The 23,959-nt window shown below is 39.5% G+C and overlaps 1 protein-coding gene across 6 annotated transcripts in view; it reads right to left on the reverse strand.

The window, feature by feature from the left end:
• Nr3c2 (nuclear receptor subfamily 3 group C member 2) overlaps nucleotides 1-23,959 on the reverse strand; it is a 308,346-nt gene that overhangs the window by 57,336 nt on the left and 227,051 nt on the right. For all 6 annotated transcript variants that reach the window (XM_020181373.2, XM_020181376.2, XM_020181375.2 and 3 more), the window contains one exon: nucleotides 575-916. In XM_020181373.2, coding sequence (XP_020036962.2) covers nucleotides 575-916 — 342 coding nt within the window. The remainder of the gene's footprint in view (nucleotides 1-574; nucleotides 917-23,959) is intronic.

Raw genomic sequence — 23,959 nt, forward strand, 5'->3', positions numbered from 1 at the left:
TCACTGCTTGACCATGGTAATCTAAGAAGTAGCTTTGGTTTCATGAACTGGTAACAATTTTAAGTGATGCTTCTGTAGATCCCAGAGGGCCTTATTAATAGTCCCATCCCCCACAAAATGCCCCCAAGGTAGGACTTTTAAGGACAATAAAGGGTGCTGGGGTAATGTGGTAGATTCTAGAAAGGATTGCTCCCAGGGTCTCTCACAACTCAGTGCTAGGCCTTGGCTCTTGGCCTGTGCTTAGATGAGCCCTGATTCTGAGCTGCCAAGAAGGGGCTCCATGTGATCTCACCAACTGACTGTATTATGCTTTTGGGATAAAACTGTCCATTTCAATGGCTAACATAAGAAATTATGTCTTATACTAACAATAGAATCTGGAGCCTTACTTTCTTAGCAGAAATGAACCCTTCATACAGACTTTTTCTACACACTCCATCAACTGAGTACCAGTTTCCCACCCTGACATCAGGATGCAGTAGGAAGCTGACTCCCCACCTGGCTGGCTGTGACCAAGTCCCCTGGCCTGGCCTAACTGTGGGGCTGCAGCCTGCGAGGGACACTATGGTCCTACCTGGAAGTACCTTCGCCCACTTTACCACCTGAATCATCTGCTTGCCAGCCAGGCGGTTGAGCGTGGAGAGCAGGTTCTCAGCTGTGTCTGGCTTGGAGCCGTCATAGCCTGCATACACGATTTCAGGCTCAATGCTCTCTAGGATCATGACGGGGGAGGGGGTGAGTGCGCGGGAGATGGTTGAGAGCTGGGGGACCAGTGCCGTGTTCACTGAGGGCTCTTTGGCCGGTGCAATGTACGTGGTCCCCTCTTCTGGGCTCTGTGGTGGTGGTGGTGGTGGTGGTTGCTGTGGCTGTTCTTCGTGAATGCCTTTTAACTTCCCCAACTTCTTTGACTTTCGGGCTATGAAAAGAAAATCAGAAGACGGATAAGGGCACATTAAAATGGTCTCTGGAATATACTGCAGGAGGCAACCTGCAACAGGACATTGATTTCTCTTGCATAGCGTGCAGGTGATGGTGACATGTTATAAAAGCAAACTATCCCCTCGCAATGTAATACATACTGTGCAGTATCATTTGACCTAAAAGAGGTCTCATTCTACCAAAAGGATCATGACCTTCTAAGTGGTTTTCTAAAAGACAGGGTACAAAGCTCGAATGTTGCTAATTTGGCTCTTTGGGTAACAAAGGCCTCCCTCCTTTCACTCACTGCCAGGTCTTCATTGCTTATCTCCCACGTGCAAGGTGCCCACACCTGTGCAGGAGCCCAGCTAATCCTGCAGTGTGACCAAGCCTTAACTGGTGCAGCTTCCTGGAAAGGACTGAAGAAATGTGTCACAGACCATATTGCCAGGGCAGGCAGGGATGGGTCCCATGACAAAAAGAAAAACAGCAAAAATTTACCAAATACTTACAAGTGCCAGACAGTGTTCTAAATACCTTACATAAGAAAACCAATTTAACTGTTTTTGTGATGATTCTACTCACGATTAATGCCACTGAATTAAGTACTATTACGATTCTCATTTTAGAAAAAGCAAATTGAGACTGGAGATGTAAGGAAAGCTGCCCAAGTGTAGGTGACACAGAGTTTAGAGGAAGGATAAATTACTTCATATGCTAATATTGTGGGAGTTGGGAGAGCTAGCTAGTTAGCTAGCTAGGAAGATGGATAAATGGATGGACAAAGAGAATAGAAGCCAAACTGCGCTGAGGGCTGCGACAATCACTTACTTTGCTATTGTAATGTTTGCAACTTATTTAAAAATTCTTGAAGAGCCAGACACCACTTCTTATTCCTAACACACATCCCAAATTTAAAGGATACAAATTAAACAAAGAACAGGGCAATGCTGTACCAATTAACCTGATTTAAAAAATAACCACTCATGTTTACAATTACAGCCATAAATACTTATCACATTCATCGTGAAAACCTACAATTCAGAAAAGACAAGTCATCTCCCAACAGATACATTGCACTTGCCACACTGTCATTAAATACAGAACTGGGCTCACAGAGAATAAGATGTAATTCCTGTCTTTAAGGAGATTAAAATTCACTAAACAAATTTAAAATTCCTATCATTAATTTATAGACTGTATCCTTCAAAAAAAGAATGAGTTGAGGCAGAAAAATCAACTTTTCAGAATTATTTCAAGGAAAACCAGAAGTAACCTCTTCATATAGGCTACAGGAAGCTGCTGACCACATGAGCCCAGTAGTGCTGAGCAAGCAGTAGGTACATGGGTGATTCTTTCTTTCTTTCTTTTTTTTTAAACAGTACTAGAATTTGAACCCAGGACCTCTCTCTTGCTAGAAAGGTATTCTACCACATAAGCCATGCTGCCAGTCTTTTTTTGCTTTATTTATTTATTTTTTCAGATAGGGGCAAGTGTTTTTGCCCAGGGCTGGCCTTGAGCTATGATTCTCCCAATCTCTGCCTCCCATGTAGGTACCATGTGAGGTCTTCTGATGAATGAATACATGATTGAAATCAAACAAAAAATATCAGCAAAGTGCTTTCAAAAGACTACAAATAGAGGTGAACAAAACACCTAGATAATCCAAAATGCTAGTCAATTAATTGTCCTATAAGAGTTTGAATTCATGCCTGCCATCCCAAGCTTTGCAGGAGGCTGAGATTGGGAGGATCAATGTTCCAGGCCAGTCTAGGCATAAAAAAATGTTTGCGAGACTTCATCTCAATGGGAAAAAGCTGAGCGTGGTGGTGCAGGCCTGTCATCCCAGCAAGGGTGTGAAGCACACAGATGATAGTAATTGCCCTTGCCTGTTTCACAGAGGGCTAACCGGCTGTGAGGAATGAATGAAGACATGTTGGAAATGACCATGGATATCTGAAATAATATTTCAAAGTCACTTTCATTCTTTCCCATAACTTTTTTTGTTGTTGTTGTGTTGGGTGGGGGTACACTGTGACATTTAAGAAAGTATCAAATACATATTTGAATTCACCCCCTCCACTGCTCCTCCCAATTTCCATAATTTTATAAATATTAAAATATTATAATTCATGAATATGTTCTCATACTTCTTATATAAGTCTACATTTGATGATAGCCATAATCCAACTGACTAGGAACAGCCAAGGGTGGTATTTTCAAATTTTATTAAAAGTGACATTTGCTTGAGAATTAATTATAAAGTTTCTATTTGTTTTAGGTCATAGGTCTTATCATGCTGTGTTTATTCTGATGGCTGATTTAAGGTCAATGACATGAAATATCATAAAAAGCAGTAACTATTTTCTCCAGCCCTTTGACACCAGGCTGTGGTTTCTAAACAACCTGTTGAACACAATATCAACATCACATTCAGCATTTTTGTTACAGTTAACTTTATACTGTGATTTTGTGACTATATGTGGGACACTTGGAATTGAGTGCTAATCTATATTTACTTAGATAGTTCAAGAGCAATTGATATCATACGTGTACAGATTCTTCAGTGAAATGTACTTAGTGCCTTTTCTAAAAGCCCAGGGAACGTGCTTGTGTAATTAATCATTAGTCAAAGTAACCTTTTAAAAATGCATGACAATTTTGTACTGTTCTTAAACAGGCTGCATCCTCAAATTTAAGCTCTTGGAAATTGGCAATAATGTCTCCTGCATTCCTATAGAACCATGCCCCCTGCTGTGAGACTTAGGAGGACTTGATAAGTGTTTAGTGAATAAGATTACTTCATTTTCAAACATTAATAAATTTCACAAACTATTCCATATATGAAGTATTACTTTACTTCCCTGTGGGAAAAAGCAGGCAAGCTTCTGAGATTTTCAGATAAAATTTCTGAGTTGTTAGTTATTCCCTTTTAAAATTTCTACTGTGTAATGGTCCATTTGTGGAGTTCCCTCTCTTATAATGTCATAAACAAGAAGTTAAACTCAGAATTTCAGTTCTAAACATGCTTTATTTGTGTTTTGAGCATTCTGACACTGTGCTCATCTGACTTCAGCACTGTTGTTATTCTCCATTTTTCAGGTGAAGAAACTGAGGCACAGAGGAATGAGGACCTTTTTCAAGGTCATAGAGCTTATAAATACCAGGGTGGGCACTTGAATCTGGCCATGGCTTGGAGGGGGACACTCTTTAACTTCTAAGCCAATGCAGTCTCTCTCCTAATCCTTCCTCTTTATCTAATTTGTATTATTTTTATACTTCAAGATTAGCACAGGCTTCAAATCCAAGTATATAATTAAGATGTTTGCTAATTACACAGGAACATTTTTGGCTAAGGATACTTAATGGGCAAAGCCTCGGTGAACATCAACTCTGGTGTTACAACCACTTAGCACGTTACTAAATTAGCATGGCAGTAATGGGCAGGGAGCTTGGGATCTCACGGTCCCAGGTGGCCAGAGCCACACTCTATCTCTCAATTACCAGCAAAGGCAACTGTGTGTGTGAGTGTGGGTGTAGGGTGCATAAACAGGACTGTAGATCACGCCTATTCCCACTTAAACTCACTTCAAAGAGGAGCTTAAAAGACGAACTTGTTCAACCTGGATGTTACAATAGAATATTCTCAGCAGATGTCCTCAGGAGCCAACTCCCTAATTCCTGGCAGCCTCACTTTCCTGGCTAGAGCTCCATAGACTGTCCATGAACTATTGCCCCAGAGGTGGCAATGGGGGACCTTGCTTCCTACCCTGACCAATACTCAGACCAGCAAGGGAGAGCACCTTGGGGAGCCTCTAAAGAATGTGCAATTTTTCCAGTGAGATCTCAAGATTCACTAGGGCCTAGAAATGTGGCATGACATGACTTCCTGTTTGGCCCTCTCTACTTCCTGAGGCTGTTGTGACCTGCTGTACATCCTTCAGGAGACCAGTGGTGTGACAGAATGATAGCTGCCTAGGAATGATGCCAGTGTTCCATTCCTTAGTAAGAGGATGAGGTAAACGGATCTCTAGTAATTGCGTCCCTTAAAGAGTTTTGCCTGTTAGAAATGGTAATCAGGATAGTTTTCCATCACCCCGAGTTTACCCCAATCCCCTGCTGTGGAAGAGAGTAAAAGACTGACACCTAGAAGAATATGGAATTTTTTTCAATTACATCATTTCATTAGAAAAAGTTAAAAGTGCAAACTGTTATTTGAGAAATGCTTAATGCTGTGTCTTGAAATTTAAGGTCTTAGCAGTAGATAGTAAAAAGGATGCACTGTGATTATATTTGACTGTAGTTTTTCCTGTTCATGGGCCAAATGCAATTGCAGTCCACAGGACAGTACAGCACAGTCCTCATCCTCTTTAACAGGCCATTTTGCTAGCCACCCCCATACCTGGGCATGAGTTTCAGCCATATCACCCTGGTTGTGCTTTTGGTGCAAGAGTTCACTTTGCCTTTCTATTGCCAGAGGAACGATGCTCTGAGAGATAGGGACACCAAATATTTCTGTGTCATGACACCAAAGGAAGGCACACCATCTCTCTTCAGGTTTCATTGGTGGTACAGCAAAGCCATCCTGAGTTGTACTGATAGGAAAAAGAACATTTAAATGGTTCTCGAGGCAATACACCGGAACAGGGTGGGGTGAGGGTGCCAGTGCAATGGTTTTAGTGACAAGATGGTTTCTCAATTGATTACAAGGAAGTAGTATTTCAGTTGTCCATAAATACTACCACAGTAGCTAATTAAGTTGAAAACAGGGTGTTTTCAAAAATATCTCTGAATATTCTGAGGTTAAGCTATATAATTAAAAAAATTAACATGCATTATTGGTCTTATTAGCATTGAAATTATACTAAGGCAAATGCAAACTCAACCTTTGACCACTTTAAAAGATACTCCAAATTAGTAGTCTCTATATAATTTAATATATAGAGACTATATATTTTAATGTGTGGCTAAATCTATCCTTACATATCTTTATATCCATAATAAATGTGATTTTGTTGCTATTGTTGAATACGTTTATCAATGACTTATAGCAAATAACTAATATTTACCCACTGTGCAGGAAGTACCCTGTTTCACAAGCAATGCAATGTTGACTAACAAAATGTGAGCCCCAACAAGAGATTACAATCTCGGGGGACTGAATTAATGAAGCAATTAGGGATACACAGCAGACTATGATGAGTTTTGGGTGAGGTACTGACAATGTATTTTGATAGAGAGACAATGGCAGAGATCTGTTTTATCTCTTAACTGTGGATCACACTTTCCTGTCTGCTCTGTGGTAATCCCTCTGGACTCTGATTGGCTTTTGGTATGACTGGGAAGTGACCAGGACACTTTCCTGAAGTGGATCCACTGGCAGTCAAGTGCCACTGACCTACCCAAGAGTCCCTGGGACCACGAGCCAGAATTGAGTGGAGAGACTTATATGAACTGAGGAAGTCAAAACAGGGGGTCTGTGATTTCACAGAGAAAAGAATAAGGTTCCTCCCTAATGGATATTGAGAGGGAATGGGAAAGGGGTAAAGTGGGGCGTTGCTTGCAGGGTACTCCTGGGGCTGGGTGATGGTAAACATGCTTATTTTTATGTCATTTACATTTTCTGTAATTATACTCTTTTGCTTATTCCTTTTTTCTTTTTCTGTTTTAATGCCAGTCAGACTAAAGAATATGTATGTCCCCTGGGATTTACAAAGGGAAGTTTCTATCTTGAGCCAGAGTTTTAAAGATGACCAGAAATCTTCAAGGTGTGTCCTGGCTGGCAATTGGGTTAAGCCAGGGATACTCAGACTGCCAGAAAAATAGTCTCCTGGTGATCACCTGTGGGCCTTGCAGAAAGCTTCCAGAACTTTCTTCTGCTGAAATTTTGGCTTGAATTAAAATAAGACATATTTAGTAATCACAAATCTGTTCCAATATGTTTTGTTGCAGGTGTCACTTGAAAAAATGTAACTCACTTAGCAAAACCAATAAAACCACAGAACAGTAAAAAAAAAAAAAAAGATAAATAAAATAAAATAACAGACACCCACTGGAAGGACCAGTGGTAGGGACTGAGCCTACCCTGTGAGTTTAAAGCTCCCCCTAACACTGCAGACAAGGAACTGCAGGCGGTTGCAGAGCAGGGAGGTGGCTGGTGGCTGACAGCCAGGGTCCAGTCCACTGTTTATTCTGTGACACAACTCCTGCTGTGACCCTGCCATTGCTATGCTGACATGTACCTTGGAAAGGTACCAGAGGGAGCAACAGAAAGACAATGGCTCCACCCACAAAGCCCAGGATAAAAAGTGAACAATAAAAGGTGGGAAAAAAACTGGGGCTGGCTTATTCCAGAGTAGCTAAAGGTGAAGAGAAGCCCATAGCAGTTGTGAGAACTTGAGGCGTCTGTGGAATCACAGGAAACATGTACTTTCTATTTCCACTGAGGGCAAGGTAAGTCACAAAGGATTTAGAGGGCAGAAGAAGGAATTTAGATTGGACATCAGGAGAATTTCCTGCAAGTGCTCTGGAATGTGCTATGGAGAAAGCCTGGAATGTGCTACCAGCAAGAACATGTAATATTCATTTCTAAAAACTCTGAAGTCTCTGCAGCAGGTATCCTGTTGCCCGAGTGCAGTGCTGCCCTAAGGTAGGAGAGAGTGATTAATGTGTTATGGAGATCCAGTGGCCTTACCATGGGAGTAAACAAGAACCTCCAACATGCATTCCAGCCTTACAGTGGTCTGAAAGGAATTGCTCTGGTTCATATTTGTCTGATAAACAGGAATAAATCCCTTATGCTTACATGTGAAATAAGAGATAATTTTGGAAATATTTTCCAGACCATGCACAAAGGACAAATACTATGACTTCAGAATGTACACTTGAAAGAACATCCATGGCTATGAAAAGCAAACCAAAACATATCACCTAAAGTCCTCCATGCTCCTCCCCCCACCCATTTCAAAGGGTCCTTTCATCATTATAAGGTACAGGACTATTTGCTTAGCTCTGTACTTAATCTACTGCTAATCCTGAGAGTAATAATTTCATTAGTGGGGAAACAGTAAAGAACTGTCATTAATTGAGGATCTATACGCCAGGTACTAAAATAGTGTCTTTTAAAAATATCCCATTCATTCTTGCCTGCTTTGAGGTAGGTACTATGTTATCACCAGGTCCAGAGGGGTAAAGTGGTTTGTAGAGTAATCAGGATGGCACTTGTGGTTACTATGGTGGTCAAAGGACATGACTTATTGCAAGGACATGGAAAACTGCAACAGTGAAAACCCATTACATTTGCAGCCCGTATCATAGCAGAAGGTCAAAGGAGTCAGAAGAGGAGCTAGAGTCAAAATGACTTTTCTCAACTATCCTCAAGATTACTGAATCACCTCCATTGACAGAGACGAGTCATTTAAATAGAAGCTGTCTTATGACCTGAAGGTCGTATGACCAATGAATGCACAAGAGTCTTTCTTTTCCAACTCCCTGGGCATCACAGCCAACTTCTGCATACTTTGATGGACAACCCAGGCTTTTTGCTTTTTCTTCTGGTTATGACACCTCAATTCCACCTGGAAGAGAAGTCTCACAAGGCAGACATCAATCAGCTTGTACAATACCCAGAATTTATGCTGGGCTTGGTGCTGCATGCTTGTAACTCTAGCATTTGGGAGGTTGAGGCAGGAGATTGCAAATTCAAGACCAGCCTGGGCTATATAACAAGACCCTATTAAAACATTTAAACTTTACTATTTCTTATTAAAAATAAAATTTCAAAGCTCCACTGCAACCAATAATTGAGTTCCTCACACATACATATCTTTTAAATCAAATTAACATTCTTTAGAAAACATAGGTTATTTCTTTCCAATGTAAGTTCTTATTATCTGGGAATGATTATGTTGACATCTGATTTCTGCTTATGCATAACCCTTGAGTAATTTTCTTATACAGACACTTGACATAAGAACAACTAGCACAGTGGTCGCCCAGCAAATGGCCCCTCCCCCAGTTAAATCAATTCTTCAAAAGCTCCTAGGGCTGCCATCTCTGGCACATATTCTACCAGAGAATTTATTATGTAGAAGCACAATCTCATTGGTATGTGAGGTAAACAGACTCATTAAGAAAAGTTTATGAAGAAACATTACTGTTGTAACAAGATCACAGGTGAACAAGTTATGAGAGGTAAGAGGCATTGACCTGGGGAAAGACTTTTGCATCTCACTTAATTGGCTGCCTTCCCAAGTTCTAGTACAATCCTCAGTAGGTCAGGCAGTCAGATAGGAAAATCCACGATGACACTGGGTAGAAAACCGTAGCATAACCCAAGACAATCTCCTCAAAGGAGAGTCAACTCAAGTGGGATCTACCTTAAGCAAATACAGTATGGAAAAATAAGTTTGGGGCAGGGGGGTAGAGAGTGTGGGTAGCATGCATGGGACCTTGGGTTTAGTCCCCAGCACCAAAAACCAGTTTACCAAACAGATGTATGAAGAGGATATTTATACTAGATAATGGTATTTTTCCTCCATAAAAATTTCAGATTTCTTAAACGAGTACTCAAAGAACATTTAAAATATAAAGCACAGCCATTCATTTGCACATCACGTTTTCAGCGCACTTCCACTGCTCTGCTCCACTCCCCCACCCCCGACATCTGTTGCTACTTGACTGCAAGTTTCCTCCTCTCTGTCCTTACAACGTGGCCAAGCTGAGACTTCTGAGGCGACTAAGGAGACTGCCTGAATTAAATCAATTTTAGAATTTGTAAAAATGACTCGTAGCATTTATGTGCATAAGAAATAAAAATGATTAATGAGGATTTGAAAAAAATACAAACCAAGAAACCAGTCTAGTTTTATCTTCACTACTAATTTTTTTTGAAAAGTCTTTCCTTCTTGTTCAATATTCTTCCTGTAAAAACATTTCTCATAGCTTCAACATTATAATTCTTTTTTTCAAGCACTACTGCTTAAAAGCATATTTTATAAAATATCACCTTAATCTGAACTAGACTGTAAGTATCCTTTTACATTATGTGTATGAAAAGTAAAATGAACAAGTTTTACCCTAAGATACCAATGTTGAGTTTATAACTGAATGATTAAAAGTCATTAAAATTGCTTAGTTAGAAAAGGAGGAAGGGCAGATAACCAAATAGAAAATAATAGTCCTATGAAATGATACAATGACCATATATATATATATATATATATATATATATATTTACAATTGGTACAGCAAACTACTTTTGAGCTCTATCACTCTACATGGGAAATATGTACTCATGTATGAAAATGGAAAAAATGAAACTTGTTGAAACTATCCCAGGAATGGGGGGAGGGAGAATAAAGGAGAATGATGGAGGGGATGAATTCAACTATGACATATTGTTAGAACTTTTTGTAAATGTCACAATGTATCCCCAATACAACAATAAGATAATAAAAATATTTTTCATTATAAAAATAAAAAAGAACATTTTATAAATGCAAGACAAAGAAGCCAAACAGATTGTTTTTCTTAAACCTTCAAATAAGAAACTAACACTGATATAAAAAAAGATAAACATAGGTCCATATTAATGAGTTAACAGGATGCCTCTCAAGTTGGGGGGATTAAACCAGCCCCAGGAAAGAGAAAACAAATGCTAATGTTTATAGCTTTTATTCATTTTAAATAAATATTATTCCACATTTTATTTCACTGACATTATCAGAGAGAGTCTAAATTAAGAACTAATAGTAGCCAGTGATGCATGTACTTAAAAAAAAGTTATTTTTCTAAGCTGGGTTCTCTTCAGGATATAGCTGAATTGGTCTGGAAACTCCCAGATCAAGTGGACCCAAACCACATGCCCTTCTTGTTTCTCAGATTTCTATTCCAGCTTTGTCTACATTCAGGGTCAGTTCTGCAGCATCCCCGCGGCTCCCATGGTGTCCTATGCTGCCAGGTATCAGGGCACCAGGAGGACCTAGTGGTGAGCAGGGCCACGCATGGGTAGAAGAGGCTCACAGACCTGCCCTGCTCAGCTGTTTACAGGGCTCACTTTATTTTTTCATTTGATATTCTGCCACAGTGTAAATTCCAGAACTTTGTAGACTTTCAAAACCTAATTCAGCACAGCAGGGAGATCACAGCGTCTTTAAAAATACATACTTTCCATTTAAATTTCAAAAATATTCTTCACATTCACATCATTTAGCTGTACCAAAAAAAAAAAATGTTCAAGAGAAAAACTTCTTAATAAGCAAGATACTAACTCATTGAAAGGAAACCTTTAGGAGGAGTTGAACATTAAAAGGCTTGTTATTTTCTGTGATTCTTATAATCTGTATTTTTTTTTCACATATGAGATTGAACCATAGATTTAGATGGATAGGAGTCAGGACTCCAACAAAACCAGGAAGGTGAGCTGCTCTGTGGAGGACTTTAGTAGGTTTACTTAAGGACTTGAAGAACAATTGGGACATTCCTGAAAGTCTTTCTTAGAGGGCTACAATTCATGTTTAAATCACTGCTTGTAATTTTTGAAGTGCTCCATTCATTTCCTTCTTAGTATTCTGCTTGTGTTTCAAAGGTAGGTTTCTCTTCATTTGCAAAAAAGTCCACTGGCCAGTTCCATTCAACACTCCAATATGGAAACAGAAGCAGGGGTCTTCCAAGGATGGATTCCACCAGTGGCCTTGTTACCGTTAGAGCAGGCCTGTCCTGGTATGTAGGGTGGCCCATGGCTTTACCCTGTGCAGGGCTTTTGACTACAACTGGGAGGTAGTTCTTTACTGCTGAGATTTTCAAATGGATGATGTGGTTTTACACGTACTATGTAAAACACAAATTTTAATCCCTATTCTAATTTTTAATCCCAGTATTTGGATGGTAATGACATAAGTCTACAATTCCTTTTAGAGAATTTCTACTTTTTGGACCTATAGTTAGGATTAGAAGCTCTCTTTTAGATTCATATAGTTTACCTTCATGGATAGGCCCATGAAATATAATGGTCACGACATGATGCACGACCTAAGGCTTATTCTATGTTCATTTGTTTAGTTCTGGATTATTTGTCTTAGAACTTGTCCATATTTTAGTGCATGACACATCATTGGTGTTAAATAAGTGCTCACTGAAAAAAGTGAGAGAAAGAACAAGTAAATGGGTGAGTGGCTGCATTGTTGGTCCTCTAGAATGGTTAGATTTCTTAATATGCCAACTACAGCCACATTTTCTAATAAGGCTTTTAAGAGAAATAGAAAGAGAGGCTGTTAGGTTTCACTTCAAGTTGTGGGGTAGGCTAGTTTACCTAGGAAACCACCCCAGCAGAGGCTCAACCCAACCTCAGTTGGGTAACAAAATCAGGCCACTGTCCTTAAAGAGACAGCATGCTGGAAGAGCAGCATTGGGCCTGGTGACCCTATGGCCAGGGGTCTCTGCTGACTTCACTGGCTGGAAGGCAACCAAGTAGTTGTGGCTCTGCCACTTCTAACCTTGGAAGAGTCAAAAGGAAGAAGCCAACAGAACACAGAGGCCTTTACCTCTTTGGTTTCATAGAGGAACCATGCTTGGGAGACAGAACCCAGAACAGAGAACCTATATCCCTATTCTGGGGGAAAGAATAAGCATCACTGAAGGCAACATAGGAACCTGGGCTCCTTCCTATGGGTGGAATGATGGGACTGTCCTTACCCTTGACTCTTCCCTTTGGGAAGGGGTGGGAATGCAGAGAAAACTTGTGATAGTCTCCAGTCCCAAATGATCACCAATGATTTCAGGTTTTAATATTCAAAATGTGAACACCCTAAGGGAATAAAAGCCTTCTAGAACCAGAGGGGACCACACGGAATAGGCAATTTAATCTCATTTTATCTCAGAGTGAATCAAGTGTTAAAAAAATGAACAGCTGGTCTAGGTTCCCAGATGGCAGAGGGGGTTTACACTGAGCCTCATCATTTCAAGTTCAATGGTCTGTTTGCAGTGAAGGCCTCAGGATTTGTGTGGGAGGGGCTTCAATAAATGTGGGAAAACACAATTGCTCATGAGATATTTATTTATATTTATTTATGATAGATTGAAAGGTAGCTGATAAAAATTATGGGAGGCTAAAGACATTTACCAAGGCCATCTGACAACCATTGTAATATCTGTTCAATTTGATATCATATAAAACCCTTCAAAAAGAATTCCAGATTGCTTAAACAAATAGTTTCTCCAGAATTACTGTAAGAAACTAACAAAGTTGGATGACAAGAATCTATGATTCTTGGTGGAGAGCTGGTCATCAGAATACCAATGTATGATATGAGTTACCTTTCCTGTGTAGAAAGACGTCTATGCTTGGTAATGATACAGCAAAGGTTATGGCTTTATACATTACCCAACATTTGCCATTTATCAGTCCAATTTTAAATTTCAAGAAGATATTGAACAAACTCTGTAGACCCGACTCAAAACCCTGTGGACTGAAATCAATTCATTCACAACAAATGTAATGTTTGACATGAGTGAAGCACCGGAGGAAAGTAACTACTGTGGCATAAACTTGTAATGTCCCTAAGTACTAATGGCATCTGGCAAATCAACCTTATGTACCTACAAAAAACCCTTATCATATTACCTTCATGGTACATAGCATAAACTAATCTCTATCAGGAGTTAATCTTCTACAACACTTTTTTTTTTTTTTGGTGGGACTGGAGTTTGAACTCAGGGCTTTGTGCTTGCAAAGCAGGTGCTCTACCACTTGAGCCATACCTCTGTTCCAAGCTTTCATAACATTTAATTTGCATCAATTTGGTGAAGAGATAGATCACTTACATGGATTATTCTCAATGTTATGAGCTATTACGTAGTTGATGCTTCTTTTTTTCTCATTTAGTACAAATGCTTAAAAAACCCCAAATTTTAACATTATATTTGCATGGAGCCACCACCACCAGCATTCTTATAGGGAATATATATAATACATTATAAAGAAGATGGGGAAATGCTATAAGATACAGTGGAACTTTTACAAATTATAGGAACTAAATATGATCACATATATGCATATGTATGTATGTATCTATACATACACATGTATATATATTTCAATATATTTCAGCTGTTTGTCCACAACTACATTTGAATTTATTTACTTCCCAAAGTATAATGATGAAAAGCTATGTCTTTTTAAGGGCTTAATAAAAGTAACAACATATAGCTGAGAAGTTCAAATGATAAAGGATCTAAAAAAAATGAAGAAAAGCTTAAGCCCAGAGATCACAAAAACAAAGTTTATTGTGCTGTGGGCCATGGATAATCTTCCTTTTAGTGACCAGGGGCCTATTCAGCATGCAGAATCCCATGCTACCCCAGGTCCTCCCATGGGCACAGCCACGAGTGGAAGCCAGGGGAGTCTTCATGTTTAGCAAACTCTCCAAGATTTCTTCTTCACTGTGAAATTGAGACCTACCAACCTAAAGCTTCTACAAGACATTTGGGAAACAGGGAGAAATGGACAGCACTTGGGAAAACAGGGGGCGGGGAGGGGAGAGGAGAGAGAGAGAGAGAGAGAGAGAGAGAGAGAGAGAGAGAGAGAAGCATTGAAAATCTGGTCCACCTCAGAGCCTCTCAGCTTCACCTCTGCAGACACTTAGGCTGGGTAATTCTTTGTTGTGTGGAAGCTTCCCTGGCCCCTCTAGCTACTAGATGAGAGTAGCAAGCTCCCTGCACCCAGATGTGACCATCAAAAATATTTCCAGACTGCCAAATATCCCTCCAGGACATAAAGTCAGCCCTAGTTGAAAGCCATCTACTAGTTTACACTAAGGAAGTTGTTAAAAACAAGAGCTAGAAAGATAATGAAATTTGTAGATTACATAAAAAGAGGACTGAAAAAGCAGCGTATTAATTCATCCATATGTGAATTCTATAGCTATACCATGCTCCTTAAGTATGTTACTAGTGTTTTTAAGACATGAAAACCTGCTCATATAGCAAAAACACTTAGCTTCTGAGATGCCCATGTGGTATGTATCAGTGCCACACTTTTAAATTACAAACACAATCTGCAAGCAACCTAGGCACACATATGTAGCCCCTAGAGAGATTCTCAAAGAAGTTTAGAGTATTACAGCACCAGGTTTACAATTTACAAGGCCTGGCCAAGTGCCCGCCACACCCAAAGGGCGTATGTCCTGACTGACAAGTGCATATCCTGTATGTTATTACACTCATAAAAAGTGAGTCATGATTGGCTGATTCCAACGTTCACCTTCACATTAAAATTAAGCTGGGTTTTATACAATAGGTTTCCTCACTAGCCACTCATTAAAGAGCATATTTGCTCCAGTGATGAAACAGAGCCTCTCCTCAAAATTCTTCCTTCCAGCTGTGTGGCTGGTCTGCAACCCATGGTCAACTTCTTGCTGACACCACCTGGAGATAACAAAGTCCACACCCCAGAGTTTATAGCCTATTTCTCATTTTCGAAAGTGGCATCTCTTTCCCTGTCCCATGAATGGCAGCCCTGCACCCAGTCAATTTCAGTGTATAATTAAACATGACTATCAGCTAAAGGAATGTCCGATAACACCTGTACAGAGCCCCTTCGATCCTGAGTGCGGTTTCAAACCCTCAGTTATCTGGGCACACCCCCTTTTCAGAAGACAGGCTTCGCTGCTTCCCAGGAGGCATGCTGCAAAACTGTCTTTGTGTTTATTGTCTGAACACAAAATTGCTTCTTTCCACTCTACTCAACTGGCCACCCAAATGTGGGCTGAGCGTTTCAGTCAATTGTGAAGTTCCTGTTGAGACAAGTGTTTCTTCCACCTGGAATTAGCACTTTTCCACAACTTTGATCTTGGATGTAACTATTCTAGAAATCATAGATTCTATGATAATTTGATAATCTTGGAGGTTTACTCCACTAAATATTTCAATGAAATCTTTATCTTAACCTACTCATCTTGGGTTTGTCTCACTCCTTTGCCCTTCTTTTACTTTCTGTTACCTCTTATCCTTGCTATTTTACATTTATTTGGAGGCTCATACCCTAACCTTTTATTCTAGGTTAACTCATTGTAACTTTCATTACAAACAATTAGGCCAGGGCTAGAATTCCCATCTTAGTGTCATCAATGCAGCTACCCCAAAATCCCACTCCTCCCCTTCTGCTGGTGATGGAAACTATAGTTGAAAATGCATCATGAAGACGTTCACTATCACTTAAAATTCCTCATTAAGGAATGAAGAGACATGCTAAACATTTTCTGCAGCATAATTATCATTTAAGAACTTGTCAGATTCTATATAAGTCAAGAATTTTTTGGAAAGGTCACCTTCCTGGTACAGGGATGGACAAATACTACACTAGAACTTTGTTAAAATATCACTCTGCAGATTTAATTCTATGATTGTCTGGGTCTATCCAATGTAATTACAAAGCTGGTTATAAATGCCTGATGGAGGCAGGATAGGAGAGACGGAGGTGAGATCACAGAAGTAGAGGTAAGAATCATGCATTTAGTCTGGCTCTGAAGATGGAAGGAGCCATGGGCCAAAGAATGTAGGCAACTCCTTGAAGTTGTAAAAGGCAAAAGCAAATACATGCTCTTCTAGAGCCTCCTCAAAGGAACGCAGCCTATGGACACATTGATTTTAGCTCAGTGAGACCCATTTTGGACTTCTACCCTGCAGAATTATAAGATAATAAATTTATGCTATTTTAAACTGATAAATTTGTTATAGCAGCAATGGCAAACTAATACATGTAGGAATCCAGGTGGCTCCTTTTGGTCTGCCTATGCATCTGGTGCAAATAAAAGGCCTTTGGTGAGACTGACAAAGATGGCCCTGTCATTCAGTTCAGCCACACTGACTTAGCAAAACAACCTCCAGCACTGGAGCAGAGGGAGCAAGTGTGGAGGTGTTGCCTGTGTGGGGGGCCCAGGGAGCAGGCGGCAGGACTAGTTATACAGGACAATTCCCAGGAGTGACTCAGAACCTTGCAAGGGCCAGAGAAGGGACAAAAAGGGGGTGTGTGTCTGAGGGTTTAAAACAAACCAGCTTTGTGTCACTGCTATACGTTCAGTGATGGGATCTCCATTTATTTTGAATTTCAAATAACCCAAGAAAAGACTGCAGGTTTCTATTAAGGAAAATGAAGTCAAATAATTAAAAAAACCTAACTACAGGGTATGAAAGTATTTTGGAACTGAGACAATTAAGTGAGTCCTAGAGAAAATAAATAAAAGAAAGTCAACTCCTTTTAAGTTTCTCCTTGACTATGGATGTTTTTCAGTTCTAGAGTATTTCAATCAAATGTCTTAGCAAGAGAAGGATTTTGTGTGTGTGTGTGTGTGTGTGTGTGTGTGTGTGTGTACGTGTGGTCCTGGGGATTGAACCCAGGTCTCGTGTATGTGAGGCAAACACTCAACCACTGAGCTATGTCCAGCCTAGAGAAGGATTTTCTCAAAGAAAAGTCAAATGTAGCGTCATCAGAAACATTATCTGGAGAAGTCTACTGATGTAACCCAAACCATCTCTGTTGATGATGAAGTGGTCAACACACACTTCCTAGAGAACAAGCAGTAAGGAGAACAGACTTGTTTTGAGGGTGTGGAGGACACTAAGTACAGGTCTTTCCTTCTAACCCTGCTGACTGGGACAGGGCTAGTGCAGGGGCAGGATGGAACCCTGTCTCCCTCTTCTCTTTTCCTGCCTCTACCAGTGGGTGCTGAGTCTGGGGTGGGGGCACATAAGCAGAAATGGGGTGACAGTTGAGGTGGCATTTCCAGGTCTGTTTCCTATCTCCTAATGAACTACAGACCACTCCAGGGTCCCTCCGTTTCTCCCTGCAACCTTCTTCCCTACCTTCTCATCTCTTTTCCCACCTTTGACTCCCTGATACACAACTGTAGGGTCACCATTCCAGTGCATCCTCTCTGAGGACAGGGAACTTACCTTTATCTTTGAATATGAACACACTACCCACATGTTTGTAGCATTTAAATGTACAGCTTATCAGAAATACTTATTGTTTAGTGGGACACAGAACTGGTAAAGTCCATAGAGTGTACTAAAAGCTAACATGTCCCTTTGTAAGGCTATGTTAGGGTTTGAAAGGAAAATGCAAATACATTAATCTAAATATCATTTTGAGGGACTTTCCCCAGTGAACTAATATTTACCAAATGCTTACCAGTCATTTCCTTGACAAAGATCAAAATAATACTAAATAGGGAAAAAATTAAAACTAAAGAGCTCAAGAAAATCAACTAAAGGGCTTTCTTATCCTGGGAAAAATACAGCCAATGTTTGCAATTCCTGAAACAGTGACTCTCAGCTCCAGTGAAGTGGGTGCATCACAGTTTCATAACAGTTAGGATGGCTGGGATCATTCAGATTTACTGCAGAAGAATCTCTGGGAGCCAGGCATGGGTGAGAGTGTAGAAATAACAGCTTCACAGATGATTCTGATATGAACTGGGAACTAGGATCCTCCCTCCAGGCTGGCTGACTCTCACAGCCTTCCCAGGATTCATCAGTCCTCCTTCTAAATCTTTTGAATTTGACTTGAAATTTCTAATTTGACTCAACTCCATCTAAACTTTTGAGATGATACAGGATGGAGAAATGTTCTTACATTATGAGATTTAAATGTTTTACTTTAAAAAAAAACACTACCAACAACAAATGCTGGTGAGGATGCGGGAGGAAAAAGGAACCTTCATACACAGCTGGTGGAAATGTAAGCTAGTACAACCACTATGGAAAACAATATGGAGGCTTCTTAAAAAACTAAACATGGATCTGCCATATGATCTAGCAATCCCACTCCTGCGGATATACCCAAAGGAATGCAACACAGGTTACTCCAAAGGCACCTGCACACCCATGTTTATTGCAGTGCTATTCACAATAGCCAAGTTATGGAAACAGCCAAGATGCCCCACCACTGACGAATGGATCAAGAAAATGTGCTATTTATGCACAATGGAATTTTACTCAGCCATGAAGGAGAATGAAATCTTGTCATTTGCAAGTAAATGGATGGAACTGGAGAACATCATCATAAGCGAAGTTAGTCAGGCTCAGAAGGCCAAATCTTGCATGTTCTCCCTCATATGTGGACTTTAGACATAAAACAAATGCAATAATGTTATTGGACATGGGTCACACGCTAAAGGGAGAATGCATACAGGAGGAATAGGGAAAGGTAGGAAACCCAAAACTTGAAAGTGTTTGATGTGCCCACTGCAGAGAAGCCAATACAGTAACCTTAAAATGACAGAGATCACTATAGAAAGGTGACAATCAACATAGTGGAAAGACAGCCAAGGCAATGAGAGAAAATATTTGCCAACTATTTATCTGACATAGGTTTAATAGCCAGAATATATATATATATATATGTGTGTGTGTGTGTGTATATATATGTGTGTATATATATATATACATATATATATATATGTATATATATATATACATATGTATGTATACATATGTATATATATATATGTATATATATATACACACACAAATAAACAAAAAAAACAAGTAATCCAATTAAAAATGGCCAAATGATATCCTTTACATCCACCCAGCTTTGCTATTTTCTCTATTTTTTGATAACAGCCATTCTAACTGGGTTGAGATGGAGTCTCACTGTGGTTTAAAATAAGCCACTAATGGTTGTGTTCTAAGAAGCATTTTCCATTTGAATTTCTTCTTTTGAGAAGACAAAATTCCAGAAATTTAAATCCTGTTATTTCTTTAATGACATTCCAGTACTGCATAAGAACTAATTGTGCAATTATCAACATCCTTATAATAGAATTCTATCACCTGAGATAGCCTGAGAAAACAATAAATATGTGCTGATGTGAACAACCACACAATAAAAACCCCACTATTTTAAAAGAGTTACAAAACGTGTGCATAGTACTGAAAATATCAGTTAGTGTGCAAACCTGGCAGGGTGCTGGGGGCCTGACCCAAACAGAACTGTGTAACCTCAGATGCTACTCAGACAGAGAAGGCCACACCAGCCAAGGTTAGGACTCCAGGTCCTCTGTCCTGTGAGTTCTCTCACCAGACTTACCTTCGTGTAGATGACCTTGCTGAGCATTTGCAGCAAGTAGCTGGCAGGTCGAGGCAACTGTCCTTAAATAAAAACATCTTTCTTTCCCTGTCCACCTCTGTCCCTCTGTTTGGTGTGTTAGCCATGTTTCTGTCATTGTTTCACCTCTAGATCTCCTGCTTTTCCCTCACAACTCCATGTCAGTTTTTAAAGGACTTCACAGTACATGATTTACCAATGTCTTTAAGTCTTTGTTCGCCTTCCTGTTCAGAGGTGGCTCCTTTGGCAATCAGTCTGTCTAATTCTTTGTCTCGTTATGCTCAGCAGTGATATTAGTCTTATGCCTCTTTTCTTCATGGCTCAAAACTGTGACCTCCATTTATAACACTCTATTATAAAGCATGTTCATACTACTAATAAACTAGGCAAGAAAGAAGAAAAATGCATCCATCAATATATTTCACTAACAAACCATTGTTGATGTTGTAACATTACCTCCTGACTCATGCAAGTCTTTTCACAGTCATAATCACAGAACAAATAACCCAAATAATTTTGCATACTAATTTTTCATTTTAGTTACTTTTTTCAGAAAGTGTGCTTATAAATTTTCACAGCCATACTTTTACTGACCCATTAATACTGTATTGCATGGATGAATTTTAATTTCAATATTTATTTTTTTGGCTTTGGTTCTGTTCTAATCAGTAACACGGTCGAGTATCTGTTTCTCTAAATGTTCTCAGCATTAGCATGATATATCCCTTCCTTTCCTTTCTCACCTGGCTGCCTTCTTTCAATCCCCCATGACATCTGATGTCACTATTACTTCCTGTGTCTGGGATCCTTCTTTCTTTCCTCCCTTCAGGAGGGAGTGGTAGACGCAGTGTAGCTACCTGCCAATAGTTGCTGTTAAGGAAACAGGAACTACATGTTGGAAGGAAACTGGTACCAGAACTAAGAGCTAGTTTTAGAATTATGCCTTGATTTATAAAATCTACATTATTAATTTATTACTTTTGTTTCATATTAGGCTCAGTTGTTCAAGGTTGGCTTTCTCTAAAGTCTTCATTTTTAAAGATACAGGAAGAAAGATTTTAATATAGTAGAGTCTTTACAAAGGAATGTAAAAGTGGACTTCTTAGCATTTCTGGTGGAAGATGAAATACCGTGGAATGTGGTTAAGGAGTAAAGAAGACTAAATTAGTGTCCTTAGGTTACAGTTTTAGGTCTCTAATGATATGATCTTGAATTCCAATTCCCTCACCTATAAAATGGGAGGAGCAGTATAGAAAGACCTCTCGGATCCCATCTGTGCAACATGGCCTGACAGCAGTCAAGCTGGAAACAGCACAAGGGATGAGTGACCCATTCGTGGTCCACGGGTCACTTAGCTTTGGTACTGTGCTCTAGGTACTTAGGATAAACAAAAAGACATGTGCAGACCATGCTTCAGCACAGGACATGAAAAAGTAAAGTGATTAATTCCTTTGAAGCAGGCTGTACAAGACAACAGATCTTTCTGTTTGTAGTACCTTGATTCTCTACAATCTAGTAATGGGCAGACTCAGCTCAGCTTGGGGCCAAAGGAGCTGTTATTTTCCTTTCAATTTCTCTGCTGACATTCTCACATCTTCTGCTGAATTTTCCTTTGCATTCAGCCTGAAGCCCAGCAGGATTCTGAAGAAAGGGAATGGTACTTACAGCAGGAGGGAGGGAGCGGGTCTAGGGAAAAGGGGAGAGGCACATTTTATAGCTTTAATTTCTGAGAACTGTGACTCTACACACTTTTCTTCCTTTCACTTTCTAAGGTAGACTTGAGCGGGGTCACAGCTAGGATTGCATGCAAATCACCCCATGGGACAGGAAAGAATGTATTCCAAAGTATTGTGGATTTTGTTCCCAGAGTCATGATCACTCAGTAAAACAAAGGTCTTCCAAGTTCTACGATGCTATATTGGCATGTACCTTATTTTCCAAGAGAGTGAAGAAGAGGGGTGTTAAACAAACTGGAGAAGCCCTGCTTTGCTGGGAAAATGGGTGAGATTGGAACACATCTGAAGAGGTTTTAATTAAATTCACATTTTTAATTTTAGAAATTGCTTCACATTTAAAGGTTAATTTTTTTTAACTTAATAAAACTGCTTGTACTTCTTTTTTCCAAACTTAAACTAAAAGCAAGATTTCAAAAGAAATTATAAAAGGAAAATTTACAATATATGTTTCCACAACTGGACAATTAAAGTTAATTAATTCGTGAACCAGAGTGCTTAAACTATAACTTGAATCTAAGGAAAGAGAATTTTCACAAATATCAACATCCACTCTGCTTATTATTGATTAGTTCAGTGATCTCAAGATTCAAAGTGAGCTCTCACTAGTAATTACCCTGTTTGAATAGAAGCCAACAACAAACTATATGCATTTTGTATCATGTACTGTGCCAGACCTCACTTACAGGTAATTATAGACACAGGAAAAACACCTGGGTGCCACAGGCCCTTTAAGAGATAACCTGAGCCAGTCTATTTACAGTAAACCTACTCTGTACCAGAGAGTGGTGCAGGGTGAGGCCCTGGTACCAGGAAGAGAGATCTGTGTGTGCTATGCTCTGGCTATGTGGCCTGAGGCCAGCTCTTTAGGGTCTTGTACCTCCATTATCTCACTTTTAAAATGGATATATTAATAGTGATGAAAAGAGGCTTAAATGGGAGGATACAAAGGCCTTAGCAGAAGGGATCAGAAAGTGATAATCCCAATGTGTGGCATTTTCCCAAGCTGAGTTCTCCCAACTGAGAAGCAACTGAGTACTCTGGGACTTTCTTTGAAGTTCCCCTACCCAAAGACCAGGTCTACCACAAGGGAACACAATTGCTTTCTATCCCTTCCCTGATAATTCATCAACCAAGAAACAGTCAACTCATATCACAGAAGAAACTGAAAGTCAAACATCACACCCAAAACCCAGTGAAACTTTGTCCCAGGCCATTGTCTGTTCTGTGGGCCCTTTTACCTCCCCTAAAATTATTTACTCTTCCCATAAAATTGCCCACTCCCCTTTTCCCTCCCCTAGGAAGAGGCCCTTTCTTGAGTTTCATCCTTTATGGGACTCACATGTGCCTGCATGTTAATAAATTCTATGTCTTCTCTCCAGTCAATGTGTCTGTTGTCCACTTGTTTTATAGACTCAAGTTTTTGAACCTTCACAGGGTGGAAAGAAAATTCCTTTCCTCCCTACTGTGCTTAGAACATAGCAAGCCTTCAAATAATACCAGTTATTCATTCATTTACTCAACAAAGAGCTAGTCATTGGGAATAAGGCACTGAAAAAAGAAACAGATACAATTTCCTTCTTTATTGAAATTTATAACCAAGTAGAAAAACTGTATGTAACACTTAAATAGTACTTACTATTATTTGCTATTATTGCTAAGCCAACGGGCCTCAATGCCTCCCCAGGACATTTAACAACTTTGGAGGCAGTTTTAGTTGTCACTACTAGGGGAGAATGGATTCTAATAGTAGACAGAGTCAAGGGATGCTAATGTGTTAGACATCCCACCATACACAAGACAGTCCTCTGTAACAGAAAACCATCCAGCCCAAAATGGATAGTGCAGAGGTGAGAAACCCTGTTTTAAATATTACTGATTCAATTAAACAACCCTATTTGGTAAGATTTATAAGTTTATAACCCTATCTTAATATTTTATAGTAACCAATTGCAACTTATGTTATAGAAAAAAGTACTATGCCTATATAGATATTTATAGGAATAGTTGTATATATACAAAGGTATATAACATGATATTTGTAAAATAATACTCAATTATATACAGAGCCTTTAAAATGTATATTCCTGGTGTGTGTGTGTGTGTGTGCTTAAAAAAAAAGCCACAGGTGACGGATTTTACAAAATAAATTGTCTCCTTTAGATGGAATGAAGATACCCCTGTACTATCTAGATTTTAA

The sequence above is a fragment of the Castor canadensis genome, chromosome 9, assembly GCF_047511655.1.
Source record: "Castor canadensis chromosome 9, mCasCan1.hap1v2, whole genome shotgun sequence".
In the NCBI taxonomy this organism is placed as follows: domain Eukaryota; kingdom Metazoa; phylum Chordata; class Mammalia; order Rodentia; family Castoridae; genus Castor; species Castor canadensis.